Here is a 24,219-nt window from a genome sequence, read left to right on the forward strand (position 1 = left end):
GTAGTTCATTTGCTTGAATGAATTGTAAACCGTGCGACGGCTGCACAGTGGCAATGAGAAGAAGATAAGCGAGAGATAATGAGAAGATTGAGACCTCAAGTAGAAAACCTTTTATTTTTTTTTTAATGCATTAGCATGCAGGATTAGCTAACCAGTGAGGAGTCACAGTCATGCTGATGACTGTGGTGACCAAGCCTCATATGTAAGCACATTATAGATGCTGCCGTATGGAACTGATCACCCTTATCCACCCTTTCAAAGCCACAAAAATCCTTTCAAGTTTATTGAAACTTTGCATGGAAACAACTCTGCAATAGGTGTGGTCCTGTTCTGCATTCTGAGTGAGGTGTGTCCACTAAAAAAATGCAAAAAAAAAAAAAAGACTGGGTGTTGCAGTGGAAAAATGAGGCAAGAAGTGCAGTTTTTAGAGGGACAGAGAGGGAGGATGAGGAAGAGATGGGAGGGTTTGTTGAGCGCGGCCCCCTCAGGCAGTGTAAGAAGATCTGCGCCGACCTCGGCTGAAGGGAGGGACAAGACAAACAACCCTAAACCAAGGAAGGGAGGCAGAAAGAGGAAAGGGAGGAGGGAGAAGCCTGGGAGCAGGGAGTCAAATGGGCGGGACTTTCCGAGAGGCTACTGGCTCTGGGATGTGTCAGTCATTTCACTTCCTCCTTGACTATGGCAAGATTACAGATGAGAAGGCAGGAGGGAGGGGAGAGGGAGGTACCCTCACACAGCTCTCTCTCTCTCTCTTTCTTTCTTTCTCTCTGTGCGCTTTTTCACAAAAAACACTTGAACTGGGGTTGAAACTGAAACAGGGCACGACTCGTAAAAGGAGTGCAGCCTCTTGCCTCCTTCATTCTCACAGTTTCCTGTTCAAGGAGGCCATTTTGTAAGCTCAGCCTTGGAGAGGAACAACAACAAAGTTTGGCATTGTTTTTGTTTTTCTTGCTCTCCCACAGCCCCGGGGGAGTTTCACAACCAAGTTTGGACTTTCTCCTCTGCAGAGCGGCGTCTTTGGACGGCAAGGAGGGAAAAGAAGGTGGAGGTGGGAAAGCAGTGGGAGGGTAGTTTTCTCCCTCACTGTGTCTGTCTGCTCTCACACACATTGTTCATGCATGTCTTGTCCGGACTGTGAAAGGAGCCTGACGACGAGAGAGAAGAGGCAGAAAGGAAGAGAGAAACACTTGCTTCCTGGATAAGGATTTCTTCCTTGATCCACTGGAAGGGGGTGGACGCAGGAGTCAGAGGAGTGTGTGCTCAGTGTGTCCATGTGTCAGTGTGGGAAGCCCTCAGTCCTCTGATAGTGTGAATGAGTGGTGGCTTCTCTGACACTTGTACGCTGCACCTGGGCGTGTGTTTGTCACTGTGTATGTTGAGAGCAGACAAGCGGACTCTGAATGGCTAACGCTAGCCCTTGCATGCCCTCAGGGCCCATGGCCCAGGTCTTCTTCCCCCCTGGTGGCCCCTCGCCGCCAGGCTCGGCTGTAATGCAGCAGGGGACACCCATATCCATGCCCTCCATGCACGCTCAGGGTGGCTTTCCTGTGATGGACCTGACCTCGGTGCAGGGTGCTGGCGGGGCCGTGATGCCTTCAATGCCACCCACTCCAGCGGGGGTGTCCTTCATCATCCAGATCGGTCTGACCAGGGAGTCGGTCCTGATGCCCCAGACAGCTGACCTGGCCTATGTAAAGCAAATTGCCTGCTCCATTGTTGACACCAAGGTAAGAAACGTGTCTGTTTGGTTGGTAGTGAAAGAGTGTGTATGTGAAGACTGGGCAAGGTGAAAATGGGTTACATGTTGTCTCTACCTGTTCAGGTGCAAGTCTGGATTGTACACTTTGCACCCACGGGTCAGGGGTTCTGCTTTCCCGGTGAAAAACTTGTGTTTGCGCTCCATTATTGTCATAGGAAATGAAAGCGTTTCAACATTCAACAAGTGTTTGAACAGATAACTGTGAGAAAGTGAGTCACAATTTTCCTCCGCTCTTAACTACAGCAATTAGGTTTTCTTTTCTTTTTTTCTCTCACACAGTTGGAAGAGAACACTTTGTTCAATTAGGCTTTGTTATGCCACATGTAGTGCAGCAGATCAGCAGAGGGATGTCTGACAGGTTTAGTGTTTAAGATAGAGGTAGTTTCATCCGGTTGTTCACTGATGCTGCAACACATGTGTTGTAGATAAGCATTACTTCACAGCAACATAGCAAAGATATGTCAGTAAAGGCAGCACTTCACATGAATTTTTACTATATTTCATTTATCCTATTAGTGTGGAGAAAAACTCAATATATATTTAATCAAAAGAAAGTCAACGTTCAGGTTTTATTTATTTTCCATCAGTTAATCAGATTATCAGTGAATAGCACATGCAGATTATATTATATCCTAATATGCTTCTATCAGAAGACAAAGTTCTCCATCTCCTGTGACTTTTCTAACTTTGAGCAAACATTAGAAAGGTTAAAAAATGGGCAAAAGTCCCTTTCACTTCTCTACAACATCAGAAGTTTTGCATTTCACGCCATAAGAACACACCAGGCCAATTTTAGTCTCCTTGCTGAGCGCTTCAGTGATTTCTTCTTCTTCTTTTTAAAAAAACAATTAATAATCACATTAAAGTTATGGTTTTATCTCGCCCTGAGCATCAAGGCCTTTTCAACCTCGAATGCATCATTTCAACTTGATAAATTACACTGAAACATAAACGTAAATGCAAATAAAAGAGAGAATTTGACGAATCTCACTGTATTTTAAGTGTAAAATGAGAAAGGCACAGCTTTTCCAGAAAAGAAAACAACACCTACACTTTTCCCTCTTCCTCCAAAAGTCTATTTCTTCTTTATTAAACTGAAACAGACAACTTTAAGGCACACATGTGCAGTAAGCGGGAGGGCTGGGTAGGGGGGGAGAGGTAGCGACATCCTCTTTGCAACAGGAAGCAGAGAGTGTTATGGGAAATATGGTATTTATCTGAGAACTGACAGCCCTGCTTCAATAAACCATGCGGGGTGAGCAACATTTTACAATGACCATTTAAGAGCGTATACAGTGCAAAACACAAGCTGGGAGGCAACAGTATCCCTACGTCAGGGCGGCAGTTTGAGATGGCCATATGCTTTTATCTGCCAATTAGCCTGGCAGGTGATTAGATTAGCAGATTTCCACCGCCTGCTCAGAGCAGCTTTGTAAAACTCCCCACAATCAGAAATTTTCCAGGAAGCAGAGCTAGCTGTCTCCACTCTGCTAATCTGTTTTTGTGCACAACAGTCTTTGTTCTCTCCCGTCATATGAGTGGGTCTCCGTCATGCCAATTGAGTGAGATAGATAATTCAGCAGTACTGTGCATCTGATGCGTGATCTGTACAGCAAGCTTGACACACGGTGCGGTGCTGAGGCTGGGATCACTTGCTGTACTGTGGCATCATTCCAGCTGTGTTTCCATACGACTGGAACACGTTACCTTTAATCAAATTGTAAACAACAACCGTACGTCTCTGCCGGTCCGGTTCACGTGTGGCTTCATCTTCCTCTTTCTTTTGTGTTTTCTCATATGAAGCAAAACAATATGTATCCTGTGTAATGTGAGAGAGTTGTTGTTTGGAGTTTGTTTTTCCTCTCCTTTCGTGTTTTTCCAAACCTGTAAGAAAATCTAATTCTCCTGATCGGCCATAAAAAAGCACCAAAGAGTGTCCAGGAAAAGATTGAGACGAATAATTATAAAATAGTCCATTACCTCGGTGGCTTGTTACAGAAATCCTTTAGTTGCTTCATTGCTGTACAAATAAACTGCATAGATTTACACTCTGTAGTACATAAAAATCACTAAAGACCAGAATGCAAATGGAAGTCTAATAAAAAAAGAATTCAGTAAGGATGCAGCTGCTGCAATGCTTTCAGCTGTTATGCTCATCTCCAGCTCTGTATTTTATTCTCTAAAGTAACTCTGCAAGATTCACAGTTCCAAAAAAAACTTTATTTATCTCATTTTGGCACTGTATGCAGTTCTTCAATTCATCTCTAAAAGCCAACTTTCTTGTGATTGGCCACTTTACGGAAGCCTGCCGATGGACAGCACCCGGTGTTTGTGAAATCTGATTTATTGCTCTGCTTTGGCATCCCTTTGCAAAGCTCTCCGCCTATTTAAAATGATGGATTATTGGAATTTAACAAATGCTGAGGCTTTTCTTGTAAAGGACAGAAATTGCACATGTTGTAATTAGCGTGGATTTATAGTTCTTTGGTTTTTCCGAGTGAATTAGTTGGTGCATGTTTGTGAGCATCACCGAAGTCAGACGCTCCATCAAGAAAGTGTTTGTCCATGAACTTTTATGATAAATCCCAAGAAATTAAAGAATGCAAATCAGAAAGTAGTAGAGGTGATGGACGTTGACAACATAATTGGCTACGATGACATTTCCATAATGATGACTGGTCCAATGATTATTATTTAAAGACCAAACCAAGGATGGAGATCGCAAATTAGCTGTTAATCTTTCTGGCTCGTGTAATCAATAAATCAATAAACAACATCTGCAGAATTACAGTTGAGAATCAGGCCCACAGTCCTACAGAGCTTCAAATGTGTTGACACCCATCTACATGAAACCTTTTCTGCATTTTTAAAAAAGCAAAGGAATGTTGATTTCACAGCAGAATCCTAAATATACATTTGGGCACCAGTTTGTGGTTTGTGCTCCACAGCTTTAAATTTAGAGAAAAAGGTCCTTTGTCAGCAAAAAAAAAAGTCACCGCCTCTACCTCACTGTTTTCAACATCTTCCGACCCAGCGACAGAAAAGTCAGTTCAGAGTGCTGCTCAAACCCGTACAACTTCATTTTACGTTCTAGATAAGATCCAAAAGATCCAAAAAATGGGATAAATTCTGTTGAAATGAGTGTAAAACTGTGCACTAAATATCTAGAAAATTTTCATCTGATGAACAGGTACAGCCATAAAGATATGGGTTGTAGTTTTGAATATTTTAAAGCTTTGATGAAGAGCCGGAGTAAGAAGACAAAGAATGGATGTTGTTCTTTCATACAGTGTGGAATAAGATGAGTTCTCAAATTTAAAAAAAATAGGCCAAAGGAAGCTTAAATTTAGGGAATTAAACATCTTTTTAAATGGACATACATCGATCTAATAACTAATAAACCACGGTGTATTTAGACATTAAGCCTGATAGTCTGAAGGTATTGTTTGCCTTATTTGCATCTCCCTGCTGTAGTAGCAATGGGTCTGGTATACTGTAAGATAACCGCACCACAGCTTACATTGAGGCTGTCGGTGTGGAGTTTCCCTGTTTTCTCTGTTTTCTCCCCTCTGGGTGCTGTAGTAACCTCCTATTCCACAAGATTTACAGTCTCATTTTTTAATTAACTAGTGCTCCAGCTTTGTTTATCAGTCGCTGCCGCTACTTTTAAAAATGGAGACGATCAAATGCAATACTTGAATTCTCCCAAGTATAAACCAAGTAAGTTCTGTTCAGACTCAAGCATAAGGGATATTATAAAGTAATGGTTGGTGTTTCAGCCTCACTTTTTGATGGTCATGGACAGTTTACGTTTTTGAGAATGACGTAAGAGGAAAAAAAGATCTGAAAAGATACCTTCATCCGCACAAACAAAAACACGCACAGAGCCTGATCTTTTTCAAACCTTGTTCGACCAGTCTCTCTCTCTCTCTCTCTCTCTCTCTCTCACTCACACACTCAACAATCCCCAAAAATCCCCTAAATACAAAACTCCTGCCCTGCTTGGAGCTCCAGCTTTAGGTGAGAGAGTTGGACAATAGACAGCTTGTCCCGGCTCGGCCAACTGAGTGCGACACATGAGTTGGACTGTGCGTGCACGCATGAATGCCTATATTGGCGTGTTTAGAGGGGCAACGAAGGTAGTTCGGTACCCACACCCCCCACCCACGGTCATCTCTCCCATCCCAGAAACGGTGAGTCACCGACTCTGTTTATTCACAGGATCCCTCCTTGTGTTCCATTGACACATTTTTCCATTCACTTCTCAGTGGAGGAGAATGCTCTGCCTCGCGAGGCTTCCAGCGCTGCCAACCCACCCCCAACTTAATGGCAGTCCTACAGCTCTTGTCCTTTATAACTTCTTCATCTGAGCATTACCTTCAGCAGAAATACACCTTCAGTCGCAAACTGTGCCTTTGCTCTAAACTTCACACACCTTTTTAAACCCTCCACTGACTCTGTACCTGGCAATAGAGCTCAACACAATCCAATTTGTAGTGTAGTCGCCCTACTTTCAGCAGCTCCCCCTCCGCCCCCCACTGATGGAACAAGAACTAATAGTGTGGCCTGGAAACCAGAAGTCTGTCTCCGCTCAACCGTGATGCAACTCTGATGCATTTGCTCTTTTGTTGGGCTTGTTCGCTCCGTCTACAGTGTCAGTTTTCTTTTTGTGCCAATTTTCTTTTAATTTATAGCCAAGATTCCTTTCCCTTCCTTTCCTTTCCTTTGTCCTCCTGTTTCCTCTGTCTTCAGGATAGCAGCCTCTTCCTCTTCTTGTGCCTTTCCCTCTTTACCTCCTCTTTTGATCCTGTACTTCCTCTCTTTATCCGCTCATCTTCGGCCTCTTCTCGCCGCCTTATCGTGAACTTCCTTTCGCGCTCTTCCTCCTAGTATCCCCTCCCCTGCTCGTCCACTTTGCATCCACCCACTGCCCCCGCTGCCTCTCCCTACTGTCTCATCTTTTCTTGTCCTCTTGCTCACACTTTAAGCAAACCATGATGAAACTCATGGTTGCATGAACCACGAGAATATAGTTTTGGAGGACTCATAGCTGCTTCCAAGAAAGTACTGAGTGACAAATCTTACACCCCTATTTATCAAGTGGTTGCCTCAGTTAGAATCAGTCATACTTTCCAGTGTCAGTGTAAATCAAGATTTATGATTCCAAAACCAGTGCAGTTAACCTACTTTACTTTGAGGTCTGCTTTGTATTTCCCCTTGTTCACCAAGTTCGCCAAAAAGGTGTGTCTTCCTAACAGTTTCTATTCTTTCAACACCGACTGCGTGCTGTATTTCGTCATTAAGTAGACACACGGTGATTTTGCTTGACGTCAGTGGGTGTGTAACAACGCGTGTGTGCGAGGATGCCAGTGTGCGCCAACCTGTCGAGTCTTGTCAGCGGCAGCTGTGTCGCATTACCGGATTGTCGAACATGTCTGTGAACTAATCTGTGATGAGTTACTACACATTTAACATCCAGCGAGCGTGTCTGGGGCTCGCGCTGCTGTTAAATCATTTAAATTGTAGAAACTGCTGAAAATTAAGCCTTTGAGGTGAGGATGTCGGTAGTTAACTTTTACGGCTTGCAACCTACAGACGTTTCTTTTATTGGGATGGTTAAAAACACAAGGAAATATAAGTGACGACACACACACACACACACACACACACACAGCTGGGACTGAGAGCCCCTGCCCTGGCCATTGTTTCCACCTCCGTTTTGGAAAGGGCTTGTTTCTTTATCTCTCTCCCAGGAGAAGGAGCTTGGCCCTGGGAATGGGATCATAGACACCACCTCCTGTTTACCTCACTCTCTTGTATGTGTATTCTACATAGACACACACAGACACGCTGTAAAGTAACACAACAGTTGGCCCTGATTTTCCAGATAAAGACTCAGTGTGACACACAAGGTCATATTGTTTGTAAGAAAACAAAACAGTTCCGTGCAGCGCCGCTGTAGGTGAGGACACTGACTTAATTTGGACTGTATTACAACCTTCAGCTACACTTTCATCTCCTTATTGATCTAATGTCGTGGGGTTTTTTTTTACGGCTGCTTGGATTATTAAAAAGCCTCCCGTGTGTGTCAGAGCTATTGGACAAACACGCTCTGCTTATCAGCCCAGACCTTTGTTGGTCAGTGAACATATCAATTAGCAGGACCCTGGCAGGTGGACATGCAAGTGAAAGAACAAACCACGCCTCCATCAGACCGTATGACATTCGATGACTGAGCAAAGATAACGCTGACCAAACAGAGCAGCTTCGGCCAACCACTCCAAACCTCACGGCGGCTGCAAGTACTTTATCTGCTCAAACCTTACTGCTGTAAAAGAAATGGCGTCTATTTGCAAAGGGGTAGACCTGCAGCCACATGTATCAGTTCTGCTTACCCAAACCTTTCTGCCATGATTTGCATGGTAGCGGAACAGCTTTGCATGACTGACCCTGCCTGGTGTCTCCTCGCTGTTGGCTGCAGGGGGAAGCTTAGCCCGCATGAGGACATTTGATTATTCAAAGCACACACTGCTACCCAGAGTGCAGTGACAGGGATGTTTTTCAGAGGAAGGGGAAAAAAAAGAGGATGATAGATGGGAGATTTTATGTTCGAAACATGAGATTGTGATACCAAAACCTTTTGTCAGATATAATGCGCAAAAATATCAAATCTGCAGCACTTCCCAGTGTATTAGAGGATAACTTGAGTTTAATATTGCTATAATGTACAAGTATTGTACTTTTTGTCCATCATTTCCATCAGGAATTACAAAATTCTACTCACCAACTTATTTGATGAATTCTTTTGACATGAGGACATCAGATATAATGAGGCATCACAATCAGATGATCATAGAGGTTTTAAGCAAAAATTGCTTTTAACTAATTAATTTTGAAGCCAAAACGGACAAAAAACAACCTGAATCATTATTATTGTACTACTGTTTTTTCAGCAGGTGACGTCTGACATCTGACATTGTTTTGTGCTTTGAATATCAATCAGATCTGGCTTTGCAATCATCATATAGAGCTTTGTGATGCTGATTGAAATGATCAAACAAATTGTATGTGTTGCCTTGTGTAGTGGCAACAACCGCAAAAAGTTTCTAGTCAACATCATCCTCTTTTGTAGAAAGACAACTAACTAGAGCCAGATGATTACGACCAACGGATAATCACCATTATTTTTTAACAATACTGAGATCACGATTAGCCTAGTTAGTTAGTTACAAGATGTAAAAAAAAAAAAACGGCTCACATGCAGGGGATAGGAGAAGCTCTCTATGCACAGAGAGGCCTCTTGTCTCCATACAGAAGCTCAGAGAGATGAGTGACCACAACTTACTTTGAAAAGACTGTAATCAAGCATTCTAATGTCACATTTGCCCAAGTTGAAACCGAGTAGCACGTTTCTACATTGGCTGTTTTTTATGGTTTTCTTTGTGGGGAGAATTTTAGATGTCAGTATCACAGTCAATCATGTTCATTTAATTGTGGGAAGCCCAAATCGTCATAGTGGATAATAATCCATTGATTGTGCAGCCCTACAACTGATGTTGCTCTTATTTTGTTCTTGTCACCAAATCTTTACTTTTCTGTTTGTCTCCTATTTCTCACTTTATTTTTTTTTTTGTTGCTGTGCACACATGGCGCCTCCATGTCAACAAACTCATTGTCTTGTAAATGAAGTTCCTTCTTGTTTCTTGCAACTATTACACATGCTCACATTGCAGTGTTGATGCTGACATGATAGGTTTTGCAGTTCTAGTGCAAAGCTTTTATCACAAGTGAAAATGCTTTCCGACACTACTAAAATTCAGAACTAAGTTATAAAGTGGAATTTTCCTTTAAGTCCTCATGTGTTTCTCAGGCCCGTTCAGCCTCTCAGACCCCTGCATTCCTTCTCTTGTTCTGAGCAAAGGAGACCTTATGATACTAATCCAGTGATTAGTAATGGTAAAAACGGTTTTGTGGCATAATCCAATTGGGAGCTGCAGAGCAGAGCTGAGCTGCATTTGATGCCATTTGACCATGTGAAGTGTTTGCACCAGCCGGTTAGAGAGAATATGTCCTGATCTCAGAGAAGCAGCACAGCACAAGACATTTAGACACATCTCATACACAGTGGGGACTGTCCAGCCAGTGATTCCCTCAAAAACGAGTTTCTTATAAGGAACCAAGTAATATTCATACTTTTTGTGCTTTGGTCTCGTTTCCTGGACTTGATTTTAATTTTGATTATAGCGGATCTTGCAAGCTCTCAAAGATGATGATCTCATGATCTCAGAGAAAACAGGGGCAGCTAAGTCACCACAGGGCACGAAACTATTTGCTGTTCTAATGCTGGATGTTTGAGATGTGTGTGAGGGAGAGTGTTCTTGGGAAAACAGCAGACAATGGGGTCAGTGTGAGGGTTGACAGGATGGGTTTGGCTGGTCTGGTGCGCAAGTGTGTTTGTGCGGCGGCTCAGACACTTCGGTGGATGTCTGTGTATGCGAATGTCTGCGTGCAAGGGACAGTTATGAGGGGAAATGGGCAAAACCACAGTCTTACCTCAGTAGATAAACACATGACATCAATACTGAAGACTGGTCAGTGGAAGAACCAAATGAACAATATTGTGGGACCTTCAGTTCTCAACATGGAGTCTGAGGAGTCGCTGGAGCATCCAGCAAACACTTTCACTTCACATTACATATTGATCACAGCTATGTAGTTACAGCATATTATAGTATAGTGTAATTAATGCTCAATAATAATCTTGTAGTTCAAGAAGAACAAGATAGACATACACCCTTTCGTACATTGCCTCCTTTTGAGATAAATAAATAAATTAAAAAACAAATGAAAACTTGGAGGTACAAAAATAGTTCAGAATGAATGAATGGCTGCAGAAATGCAGAGTACTGAGAAGAGTCTGGTGTTTCTGCATGTGTGCAGACAGCACTTGTGCTGATCAAACAAGCTATCGCATGGCTCAGTGGGTTTTTATTTTTACACTTTAAAAATGTTCAATTGAACAAGTGTTTTGTGTGGCAGCTCAAGCAACAGCAACTGGCCTCTAAAAATGCAACCACACATGCGTCATATGACTGGAGTTAAGTGTGCAGCCTCCAGCGCCTCCTCATTCAGTTAGGAACTAAAGCCACGCAACACATGGGGAGAGGAAAGCAGGGAAAGAAGCAGCATGTGGAGAGGAGAGGGGACAGGCATAAAGGAGGAGGGGATGACTCAGAGTGCAGTAATGTGGCCCATTGTGGCCCTCAGCATGCAGCTTTGTGTGTCTGTGTGCCCGCGGCGCTCTTGGCACATGGAGAATTTGCAAACACTCCTCACATGGCTCATTGAATGTGTGTGTGTGTGTGTGTGGTTTTTCTTTATGGTTCGGTCACTCTGCACAACTGCTTAAGGTGGATTCATAGCCGGGGGGGTAAATGATCAGTAACGCTGACAGTAAAGATGACGGATGAAGGAAAGAGAGAATGGAGGGTCACCGAGGTGTATCCGTGTCAAGTGCTTTAATATATCTGCTGTAAAGTTTCTGCACCGTGTAAGGAGATGTCATCGCAGGCCTCTGGAGCAGCTATGGCTCAGCGGCTGTTGTTTTAAGCGCGCTACATAAATAACAGTGACTTGACATCAATCTGTACTCAGTTTCTATCATTATCACTTATTTGATAATTGTTTTTGGCATCTCGTGAGATTTGAAGGAGTCATTGTTGTTACAGGGACTTTCCCTGATGTCAGTACGGAGGGAGACGCTTCAACAGTGACTGGATTGTCACGGTGTAATTCATGAGCAGTCATGCAGGGAAGCTGCAACGCCCCGCTTTCCTCATATTTCAGCATGATTGGCACAGAATGGAAAACAATAATTTCTGTCAGTTGCATAGAGACCCTACATCAACTAAGGTACATGCAACAAGTAGCTAAGCTGGTCTTTGTGATTAAATCTATCTAGGTCACATCTTTTTAAAAAAAAACAAAAAACATTTCATTTAGTTTTTTAGTAATTTTAAGTTAAATATTGGGGATCTAATTAAGAAAACATGATGGAAATAGATGAACTGAGACAATAGTGGACCTTCTTCTGCATTATAGGTACATCATGTGCCCCTTTACCGCTCTAAAGGCAAAACACCATGCAGTAAACCTATATAAACAAATGAACCACATCAATAACATACCATACATATTAGCAGCAGTAGTGGAATTCTCTGATTTACTAGAGAAGCACACTGATTTTCATCATCTTTCTGACTTTTGAGAAACTGACGACACAATAAGTTTTACAACCTGATGAGATTAAAAACAAAAACGACTGTCACGTTGTTGTCGAAATGCTAGAAGGTTGGAAAAAGTAATTCTAATGCTCTCATTTTATTGCTCATTTTGTTTCCATTCATCTTGATTTTCCCCCTTTTCTCGACTTGCCCTTTCCTCCTGCTCTCTGTCTCTCCCTCTTGTCATGAATCAGTAAGTTGTTCGTTGCACACAAAGTGGATCGAGTCCAATGTTCCTATCAGCTTACCTGCCCAGAACCCAGCCAAGGAAAGACAGAGGAGGAGGAGGAGGAGGAGGAGGAAGGTGGGGATTGGTAGAGACGGGAGCTGCTACCAACAAAGGCTGCTTCAGAACAGCAGTGCGTGCCTCCTTTATCCCCAGACCCCTCTCTCATGCCTGGTTACGGCTCTCATATTACCTCTCCGTCCTCCTTGATGCTTGGAGCAGAATGAGATGCTTTGTCCCTGTGCTCCTGCTTGAGACTAAGCTTCTTCCACTTACTGACTGCACACACACACACACACACACACACACACACACACTGTACCAGGCCCTTTTTGTCTATCTTTCTATGAACTTTCTCAGTGCACAGTGCTTTCATTTGTTATAGCTCAACATGCATTCATCCTGCTCTTAAAAATCCGTTTTGTGCATCTTTGATTTTTACGATGCTGCCATTTATTTTTATGTGAACCTGTCCGAGTCTTTTTTATGTTTTTATGCACGCTGGACTCAAAAGGTTCTTTGTGTTATGCAGGAATCATGTTACATTTACCATGTATTTGTTTTAATATAGTGTGTGCATGTGTTTGTACTTTAACCCAGGCTGTTTATGTTTCTTTGCGTCATTTGCTTCAAGGCTTTTTCCACTGTGAAATTATTACGTAGGTATGCGTGTCTGTGTGTGTTTTTGTGTGTTCAGCCCTGCTTGTTTGTATGTCATAGGTGAGGTGATGTTTTTTTGATGTGTTGTGTGTGTGAGTGTGAGACTAGGATTTACTCTACCCCCGCCAGTCTCTCTGGTTTATACAGTTATCTCTGGTATGTAGAACCTAACAGGTCAGGAATGTAAACCTGATTAGGTCGCTGCTCTCTAGTATGACATGACATCCACAAACACACATGCTTTAAAAAATGCATGAGTCAGGGGAAAACGTAAAGTATACAGCACATTACGACACAACCGTTTTAATCACCAAAAAAATATTAAAAGCGATACTTTTACAAAAGCACCAAAGTCAAACGATGTATTTTTTACATGTGTTTTTGCTTATTTACGTCAAATTGGAATCATGTTGTGAATCAGTATTTCACCACTATATGATTTTTAACCATTTCGGTGTTTCGAAGAGTCAAAAACCAACCAGCTGGTCTGTTGTATCAAATGTGGCAACTAGTTATGGTTAACCAGCTGACGACTAACTCTAAATCCACTGCAACAGAAATATGTGCATCCCATTGGTTTCACTTTTACTTGTTAGTTTTAAAAAGTAAAACCAGTGTTTGCAGGAAACAAAGAAATGCACATGTGCATCGCTGTAGCTTGCAGAGATTTTTTCAGTCACTTGTTACCACATATCGCCACGCCTGTGTACGCACAAAGACCTGCATTTTCTTCTATGAAAATGTTTTTTGTTGTATCAGCTCTATGCGTTAGCTACTCGCTTCACTCCACCAATTTCTGTTTTAACAGGAAAAATCTAATAAAACCAAAAAGAAGCTTTTGCATTTGGCCTTTAATGTCTCCTGGCAAAGATCAAAGGTTTCCTCTGATAAGCTATAATCTACTGCAGAAGCTGCATGTGTATGTAGACGCACAGATTTTTTTCTCTCTCCTGTGTGGATATTTCAGTTTATGAAGAGAGCTGACAGTGATAAATGGATGCATATTTCCAGCAGAAGCAGGAAGGTTCAGAACATCCACCTTTGCTCACAGGTGTGTTCATGCTGCTGTTTATGGAAAGTAAGATAATCAAGTGGTTTAATGCGACGTAATGTGAATGACGTGATGGGGGGGCATGGTTTACTCTGTTACGTTGTTTAGCTTGTCAGTTGTCTTTTCTTGATTCATCCTCATTTTGTTTTCCCTCTTTGTGTCTGCCAAGCCCAGCGGTGACTTGACGTCATGGGTATAACTTAATTCCTTGTCCTCCTTGCACAGTGCTGCCGCTCACTGCTTTGATTTCATACGTAATGTGCTTTTACAAGACAACGGCTCACATTCACTTTTTGTTTTGTTAAAGCCACCACAGCCTGCATCACAGGCTCCACAGGTGACCGAGGGCACGGGGAGGGCATGGATGGCTGTCATTTTTGTCGTCTGCTCCATCTTTTTTTTTGCCAGCGTGTGACCTCATCGGGGTTAAAAATAGAAACGCAGGGCCGGTAACACATTTGTTCCATCGCTAACACTGTCAGCACAAAAGGAAAAAAAAAAAATTCCTGCATTGCGCCAAGTTGTTGTCAGGAGCTAATGAGGGCAGAACACTGACGTCTTTAAATGTCCATTACCGTAGCAACCCCTCATTAAACACCTCATCATTTTCAAAAAGGTGGGGTTCTCTTCGAGTCCCGTGCTTGACATTTTAACAAGGATACTGGGAGCTGTGGTCCAACAATTAGGGCCGTGTCTAATAGAGAAGTATGAATATAAAGGCATGAATTCCCACAGACACAGTGCAGGTGTATCTTCATGATCCTCAAGAATGTGAGTGAGCTCGTGTGCACGTGTGGTGGAGGGCGTGTGGCTTGTCACACAGTAAGACGTGGATGTTTAAACAATGTCTGTTGTTTAAAGGGATGCAGTATGTTTCCTCCTGACTATAAAATGACTGGATTGTGTTCCTGTTGTGATAACCAGCTTCTGCTGCAGAAGCACATCAGTGTGGAGGACCATGTAGGGCTATAGAGGTCACACTGTTTACAGAGCTCAGTGTGCGGTGTCACACACAGCACGTGGTGTGTTTCAGCCATGCTGATTCCCCTGTTTGTTAAGCATGTGTTGTCGTCATTGGAGATGTGTTTCTCTTACACTCTGCGCTGTGTAAACACAAATCCAGCTCCTGACACTCTGCAACGTCTGACTTCTTCAGTCACTGCAGACTTGCAACAACTTCAAAGAACAGGTTGAGCTCTCAGGAGTGTAATTTCAGTCCATTTCAGACTTAACTGCTACGAGCACTTGAAATATAAAATTAAAAATTCAGTTGCAGTTCAACTGTGCTTTTTGTGCCCTTTTAAAATGATTTTGCTCTGTTACATTCTGTTTGTTACATTCACAGACCAGAATATTCAGTGTTGATCATGCCATGAGTTTGTTGAATGTTAAAATATCCTGCCAATCTAAAGTTTTTTCTTTATCCTGATTTTTTTCATCACATGTTTATGGTTTTTATTGTGGCAACTGCCTAATTTATATTTAAGCGGTATTTTACATGTATTCATACGTTACTTTACCACCTCTAAGAGCTATAAACCACATGCTCACGGTTTCAGTTTCCTGTGTTGTTGGTTTGATGGATGAGATTATAATGTGCAAATACTAAAGAGAGCTCTACAAACATGACTACCACTTACTCTGCTCCCACTACTACTGTGCACTTTAAGAAATGGTCTATATATGTTGCACAGAATGGCACTAAGGTAGAACAATACAGATGTAGAGCAGAGGTCCCGTGCCCTATGGGCAGTCCTTTCTTTGTTAATTCATGGAACTTATGGAGTTTCCGTGCATGTGGGGAAAACATGTCAACATGTTTGTGTCAAAGAAACCACCAGCTGCAACCACTAATAGCTGACCAAGCAGTTGGTAGCATGTAAGTTACATCCCACATGTTGTGCTGATTGTGCATATTCACCATGCCACAGCTGGTTAGCAGCATTAACCTAGCATCCTTAAAGTTAGAGATACAGTATCTCATAAAGTTACATGAACACGCTTTTATCAGACTCATTACATCAGCTACTCTATTAAACAAAACGCAGGATTGATCTTGACTGCTTTGTTGACGTGCAGCCACCTAAACCTGCAGTCTCTAAACTTCAGAGTTCCGACTATTTGCCACTGATGTTGTTGCATTCACAAGATTTTGGGTGAATGTTCGTGTACCAGAGATTGCTCGTGTGTTTGTGCGGCTTGGTGGTTGAAGGTGGCTCATGCTGAGCTGTTGGAGGGGAAGTGATGGGGAGGATGAAAAGCAGAAGCAACTAGCTTTCTCAGCAGGACATAAAAGTCTTTGTGTTCTTCACACATGCAGCGTCTTTATATAAAGAGGGTCTATATTTAGATGCACCACTCTGTAGCCGTTTGACAAGGCCTTGAGGTCGAAATGAAGCCGACACGACTGGACATCGGTGCTTTTGTGCAACACCAAAGGCAAGGTGATACCCACCTGTTGCTGAAGTGAGATAATTCTGCAGGGACTTGTTTTCTCGCTTGCTCTTTTAAGTTCATTGCTATTATAACAAAACTGTCGCTGATTCAATCATTTCTCAGAACGCTTTGTCATTGAAAGAAGCTGTTCTAAAGCTGTTAAGGTGTGCAAGAAGCAGCACCAACATAAAGTAAAGAAGAAGAGGAAGGAGGTATTAGATCATTGTTTCAGTACATCTGCACTTGTTGCACTTCACACTGAACATCTCAGTCTCTATTTCTGTGCTCGTGGTCTTCCTTATATGACCAGAGTCTGAGGTGGCCGACAAGGAAATAAACAAACCAACAGGATACGAGCGCACAGGAGAGGAAATAAGCGGTGTAGCATCGAGTGTGTTTGAATACAATGTTTTCCAGCTCAGATTTCACTCACTAAAGCTGCGCTCGGCGTTATCACACTGATTGGATGAGACGAGGATGTTTTTTGTGTGCAAAGTGTACACAAAGAGCGGTTTGTTTGTTCTGAGCGTTTTAGATCCCTTTGTATCAGTGTGTGTTTTTAATAATGACGAGTAATCTGGACGAAGCTGGTTGCCCTCTTTGACGCTGTTGACAGTAGCAACAGCGCACAGAGGCCCACAGCAACAGAAAGTGACAGTTGCCATTGTTTAGGGTGACGGTAGTGAGGGCGCCTCGACTTGTGAATTGGTGAATATTTGGTTGTTAAATTTTGCAGTTCAATTTAAAGCACTGAGAAAGCTTTTTGTTAACCTCATTGTTTTTATAGTCCCCGTTTTAAGACCCTCTGTGGAGAGGTTTTCTACCTTGTTAATGTGTCTATATGGTGTTTTTTTATGTGCTATTGTGAGCAAAATAAGCAGTCGACACAACGGGCAGGCATTTCTGCCTTGAAACTGCAGTCTACCGATGACCCTCTCAAAAACAGGGTTTATACTCAACGAAGAAGGAGGAGTGAGAGGCAGAGGCTTTATAAATCTGCACAGGAAGCAATGACAAGTAAAAGTTATATCAAAGCCACTTTAAGGCATGATGAGGATATTTCCAAGAAAAAAACGGCATACAGTATGATACACAGAGATTACTTTTATGAGTTTAATCACCAACTGAAGCAGGCCTTTAAATGAGGATTGCACATGAACCGACCGGTGTGTTTTGCTGTTAGTTAACAATTCACATGTATGCATCAGTTCTAGCTGTGCACTTTTCTTTTTAGAGACATTAAAGATTTCACAGAATCAGGGTTTGTTCTGCACTGAAGAATTGTTGGCACCACCCAAAGAGGTTTGATGCACCCTGAAAAGGAGAACCACTAGTGTCAAAACGAAAGGAACTGAGGATTAAACATGTAGTTAGCCCGTTTTGTTCATTCAGGTTACATTTACTCAAGCCTACTAGACATTTTTCTCTATCAAATGGTCAGAAATTAAAGAAAAAGGCAAAGGTTTCTGTCAAATAAAGTAACACAGACGCAGCCTTTATGCAGACTGATCATGCTCACTGTCGTAGTCACCTTCAAAAGGACCGCTCAGAGCCAGGAAAAACTAAATAGTTGCCTATGTTTTGGCCTTTGATGCTTTTTCAGTCAGAATGGTTTAACATAGTGTGACATGAGTTAAACATAAATAAATGTTACTTTTAATAAACTGTTATTTAGTGGTTATGAATAGTTGGCTGCTATTAAAAACAACAACCACCCCCCCCAGGTTTTAGGCATTAGACAATTGTTCAACTACCAGCTAATATGTTTAACACCCTTCCCATTCATATGAATTGCAGTTTGTACCATATTTTTTCTTGGAGAACTTAAATCCTACAAATATATACTGTAATGCATCATAACAACATTAAAACCAATGACAGGTCAAGTGAATAACATCGATCATCTCATTACAGAATAATGCTTTGGGTCACTTTGGGTTACGGCATTATCAAGATGTTACTTTGTCATGTACCACCTACCTAAATATTGTTCCAGAGATGACCTGGGATAGCTCAAGGAACACAACAAAGAGCCCAAAGCATAAACACAGTCTCCAAACTCCCCCAGATATCAATCCAATCCAGTATCAATCAAATACCACATGTGCAGCCATGTTTATGAAGGCCCCACCCAGTAACACAGAGGAACCAAATGATGTCAATGTCCTGGTGTCAGACACCGTAGGACACCTCCAGAGGTTCCATGCCCATCCCCTGATGAATCAGAGCTGTTTTGTTGGCACAAGGGGGACCTATCCAGTATTGGACAGATGGTTTTAATGTTGTGTGTATCCTTCAATGAAGCTAATGAGACTTTGAGAGTCACATAAATAGATAAAGGGCTAAAACACTTCAGTAAGACAATAGAGATAGGCAATCTTCTAAGTCTTTCTAGATTCCTGTGCTATGAACTTTGTCTGGGTGCATGGTAAATCCTTTCATAATGTCCAGAACACAAGGTCAAGCATCAAACTTCTGAAGAAAATACATTAGTCACATTATAGGTGTGAACAAAGCGGACAAGGCCAGCTGACCTAAACATCCCCTCAGTCTTGAGGCAGAGGGAGTGGACCACACTGAAGACCCCGTTACCAGCTGGCAAAGATCACAAAAGATGACAGAATGTTTTCCTTTATGCATTTAATCTACTTTACAAGGCAATTGTTGCCTTGTTTCTAGTCAACGTGTCTCCAAAAAAGCAGGGGACAAAACTAGAACAACTAATATAAAGGAGGGTAATAAGGAAAGTTGGATCGTCTAGAAGAAGCACTGAAGAGGAAAATAAGAGTGATGGGAAACAAAGGCGGGGGACTGGATAAAGAAAGCCTAGTCCATAATTCATTTCACTCATAATGGCTTCATTGGCCCGAAGAGCTGCAGGAATAGTGCAGGCAATGCTGGGCAACCTGATCTCTGGTAACTCAAAGAAAGCAGCTAGAGACCCACCCTGTCTCCAGGCAAACCACACTGCACTATACTACAGCATATATGATAATACAGCCAGCTCTTTGTTTGCAGACTGCACACACACTCATGCATATGCACACACAATCTCCTGTAACAGTACTCCTAACCTTTACCCTCACAGCCAAATGCACAGTGTACACACAAACACATAGAGGCGATCATGCCATTACAAGACAAACAGTGTCATTTCTTCGCCATGTTGACACACAGATAGAAGTAATATGCTCCTTCTGTGCTCCTTCCACCCTCTACTTTCACTGAAAACTGGAACGGGGAGAGAGGAAAAGAAAAATGGTTATTTTCTCCGAGGGAACAGTGGTTTTGGGGGAGTTTGGATATTGTGCTTTTCAGTGGGGCTGTAAAGACTTGTGGTCTGCACAAGACGTGGCAGCTGCAGTTGTGGTCGGCGCATTGTGTATGTTTTGGAGAGTAGGTGCAGGATAATATTGACTTGTTTCTCGAGTTGCTCGGAAAAGAAGTAAGCAGCAACAGTTTGGGGTTAATAGCAGAGAGGCTGGCATCAAACAGCGCCTCGGGGCTTAGAGAAGACTTAGGCGAGGGTTGTCTGTGGATTTGGGCAGAGCTGGGAGTCTCCTCTGATCTGGGCTTTGCGGGTGTTTGTAATTACAAATGGCAACAGTTGGTCTTAGTTGTGGCAATCCCAGGTACTGATGCATGTAGTCATTACATGATTCATTCCTGTCACTCCTGGGTCTTTAAGTCTGGATTTGGGAAAGTTTGGAGCCTTTTCTCATTAGTATCTGTGTCGCCTAATTGATCCAAGGCCAGAAACATCTATCCAGACGTCTGTTAGAATTAAAGATATTTTCCCTCAAAATTACAAAAACAAAGAAAAAACAACTTATTTTTCTCACTTAGCGCTAGTGGCATGTGGACGTTTAATAGTTTTGGTTTTATCTGGCTAGTTTTTGAGATATTTCTGCCTCCTTTTTTTTTTTTTTTTTGTGCCTCATTTGTGGCAATAATTCAACAGCAGCATCTTTTTTTCTGGACACAGTGGCTTTGCTACTCTGCATAATCCACAGGCCTCAAAGAAATGTCTTCACGGAAACTATGACCAAAGATTTGTCGCTTTGAAAGCTGTTGATAGCTTGATTTATGGATTATTCACAATAATGGGTTACTGAATGTGGAAAGACATTATGCTGCAGACTTTTGTCGCTGCTACACTCACATGGGATTCTGTCCCTGCAGCACATGTCCAGTGAGCCCTTTAGTCATAGCAGTGCACTTAAAGCCATCGGTCACCGTTGCTTGCTGCTTCTTCTGCTACCACCACTGCTGTTGTTCGTATAACAGTGGAATAGCAAGTTCCACATTCACCCCACCATCCACTGGTAGTCTCTGAGTCTGTTCCTCACCCTTTACTCCCTGCTGTGTGGAAGTTAGCTCTTCTTTGTGGCAAGTAAGAGCCTAGACATTAATCCTGCACATTTTAACCATCATATAAATCTGTTTTGCTTGAGTTACTGACTGAAAAGAGTTTCCTTTCACTAAGCCATGGTAAAATGCTACACCTGGGGATGATCATGCATTCTGCTGCCTCTGAACCTCCTCATTGTAGGACCATGTGGTTGCTCTTTTTCTGCTTTTGGTTCAGTGTAGTGCACATCTCCCAAACTCATTCTGCAGGTGGACATTCTACCTTTTCAGACGTTAGAGATGGATACTTTACAGTTGAGGAAAATAGAACCTCCTCCATGTCTATGATGTTAACAGTGTATCACATGGCTTCTTGTATGTAAAAGTTATCGCTCTTAGAGATTTATCACCAAACCTGCAGTTCCTTTTAACTTTACTGAGCTTCTCGACACTGTTTTGATTTTATATCCAGTGACTTCACTGTTGTGGTTCACTCTCTCCGCTCTCGTCAGTGTTATTCCCGAATGGGACAAGCAGCTGTTTTCAGCAAAAAGTATCCAAAAACGGTGTTAGAAACTAACTGGTAACAAGGTGCTGCATTTAGGAGCTAAAAAACATTCTATCAGGGGAGAGGAGAGAAAAACAGAGCTGGAAGGCTAGAAAATGTAAGATGTGAAATATTCATCAGATGGCTGGAAATATAACGTTAAATGAATGGTAGGGGTACTGTCTAACTGCTGGATGTGTAAACTGGATTGCAAGTATCAAACCAACTCAGTAAGTGGATCATAAAGGTGTTTTATTTAAATGGTTGCACTACATTGATTTGCTTAGAAATCCCTTAGACGTTGTTACTGCTGCAAGAGTTGATGTTCCATCCTTATATTGTAGCTCTATAGGTTGAAAAAAAGTTGATAAACAAGTTGAATATCTTCTACACATTTAAAAAAAAAAAAAAAAAAAAAAAGGCTATTCTGTGCTTTTGGAGTCTGGCTGTTGACTGTGTGGTCAGCAGCAGTAGCCCACTGCTGGGGCGTGGCGGGCTCACTGTGTAGCTTGGCAGCTGTACAAACCGGGCCTGGATTTCAGATGTGGTGATGTGGAGCGCCTGTTGGGAAACGGAGAGGCAGACTGTGTATGTGTCGAGGAGAAGAGAAGGGAAGCGGTGGGGGGACAAGTGGAGGGTGTGTGTTGCTGTTTGCAAAGGAGGGTGTGTCTGTTGGTGAGCGAGGAGGTGTATGTGTGTGTCATTGTGTCGGTCTGAGGTGGAGACCAAGGTTCCCCTTCCTGTAAGTTGTTAGAGCTCCGGGCCAGATGGTGAATCTTGACTCCAACAGCGGGGGGAAGAGGGGAGAGGGAGAAACAACAACAACAACAACAGCAAGAGAGCAGGGAAAGACGACTGTGTCTTCTGGTCAGAATGAAACACCTAAACCTGTTCTCTTCCTCTTTCTGGTCTGGTCCGGTTCTGGACAAGTTCATTTTAAAACCCAGTGAACGTCTTCCATCCCCTCCCCTCTCTCTCGGTCTCTCTGTCTCTGTACCGGTGGTGTCCTGTGTGGTGTAGCCACTGAAGTGAACCAGACAGCATTAACTATTCAGGAGGGCAGGGTTTCCCTATGACAGCCTCCTTCGCTCTGCTGACTTCTGACTGACACTCTCATCTCTCATATCTCTGGAAGAGCTTCATGGAAACACCTGCGCATGTGTGTTAGTGTGTGTGCGGGTATATGACTGATAGGAAGACAGGATAAAGTTTCTCCTTTGTCTTGCTTTCCACATTGACCGAGTTGCTTGATTTCTGGAATTCAGCCTGTGTTTCTTGTATAACAGTGTGTGTATCTTTGTGCGTGTGAGTGTCTTTGTCTGTGTGCGTGTGCAGGCAGTTATATATTCTAGGAGCTTTATTCATAGCAGGGCATGATATATTTAGTTATGGATGTATAATCACAAGAAATGAAGTTATAAAGACCAACCTGTAGGTGCTTTGTTAGACTTTGATTGTTGAGTTTGGGCAATATTTGACAATAGCTTGTGGTAGAATAGTGTAAGGTACAGTGACCAAAGACAAAGTCTAAGATTCTGTCTCTACAGGTTTATTGAGAGTGACAATCAAAACAATATTTCATTACTATTTATCAACCAATCATTGATAATCTTTTCAAAATTAAAAATATCAGAGTCCCTTTGGCAAGACATTTGTTTTTTACATTGACATTTTGCATGTGCTTTGCTATTTCCTTGAAAAACATCAACATGTTAAAGTTTTTTTCATATGTTTGCGATGAAGTGTAACATACACAAGAAAACTTTTGAGAGCTACCTCTGCACATCCTTGATATTTTTAAATGTTAATTTTAAACCATGACTTTTTGAAATCATGTCTTTAATTGACAGAATGACAAAAAAAAAAAGTTCCTTGTTCTAGCACTGAATGCGTTTATGCATGTTTGTGTCCTTTCACTTCCATCAGATGTCTTGTTTCCTCTCGTTATAGCTGGTTGGTTGTGATTGTGTATTCACTCTCCCTTTTTATTTGAGCATTTTCTGTCACTAACAGAAGCTCAGTGACCCGTTTTACTTGTCAGCACTGAAAGCTAATATCACCACTGCTACCACTTTCGTAGCTGATATAAAGCCATTTATTAAATTATATGACGTGCAACAACCATTTTCTTAATTTAGGACTTAAGTCATGATGTTCATGGCTTTTTCACGGTCAATCCTTCTAACCTATTTTCCTTTTGTGTTCTTTTTTTGTATGTTGCAGTTTCCAGAGTGCGGCTTTTATGGCATTTATGACAAGATTTTGCTGTTCAAACACGACACGTCGACCAACAACATTCTGCAACTAGTTAAAGCTGCTGGTGACATTCAGGAGGGAGATCTGGTGGAGGTGGTGCTCTCTGGTAAGACGGCTTCTCTTCTCTTCTCTTCTCTTCTCTTCTCTTCTCTTCTCTTCTCTTCTCTTCTCTTCTCTTCTCTTCTCTTCTCTAAGTCAATATGAAATCTGTCCTTATCTGCCTATTTGACTACACAGTATCTCACACCAGCCTAATCTGTTCTCTCAGTGTTTCAAACTGCAATGCTCCTGCATCAGGAAGAAACTCAGTGTAGTTTTCCATCCTGTTTCAATGTTATCCATCTAATCATCGTACACTCTGCCCTGTTGCAGAAGTATGATTGTATCTTGACAGACATTGTGGTCACACTGTTCCCCTTTTATCTCTCATAGCGGCGGCCACATTTGAAGATTTCCAGATTCGGCCCCATGCCCTCAATGTGCACTCATACCGGGCCCCGGCCTTCTGTGATCACTGTGGAGAGATGCTGTTCGGACTGGTCCGGCAAGGGCTCAAGTGTGACGGTGAGAAAAAATTAGGAGATGAAGTGGGAAAAAGAAATTCACTGAATGAATAGTAAAACTAACAACATATCCTCCTTCTCCTGCTCT

General features: G+C 42.3%; 1 protein-coding gene across 1 annotated transcript in view; it reads left to right on the forward strand.

Moving 5' to 3' along the window:
* The first annotated feature begins 752 nt into the window (after positions 1-752).
* The window catches only part of prkd2 (protein kinase D2), a 34,627-nt gene continuing 11,160 nt past the window's right edge, over positions 753-24,219 (forward strand). The window contains 3 exon segments of the mRNA XM_008280443.1: positions 753-1,727; positions 23,536-23,674; positions 24,001-24,132. Of these exon segments, the coding sequence (XP_008278665.1) occupies positions 1,401-1,727; positions 23,536-23,674; positions 24,001-24,132 (598 nt within the window). The 5' untranslated portion in view covers positions 753-1,400.

Source organism: Stegastes partitus, unplaced genomic scaffold (genome assembly GCF_000690725.1).
Source record: "Stegastes partitus isolate 25-593 unplaced genomic scaffold, Stegastes_partitus-1.0.2 Scaffold194, whole genome shotgun sequence".
In the NCBI taxonomy this organism is placed as follows: Eukaryota; Metazoa; Chordata; class Actinopteri; family Pomacentridae; genus Stegastes; species Stegastes partitus.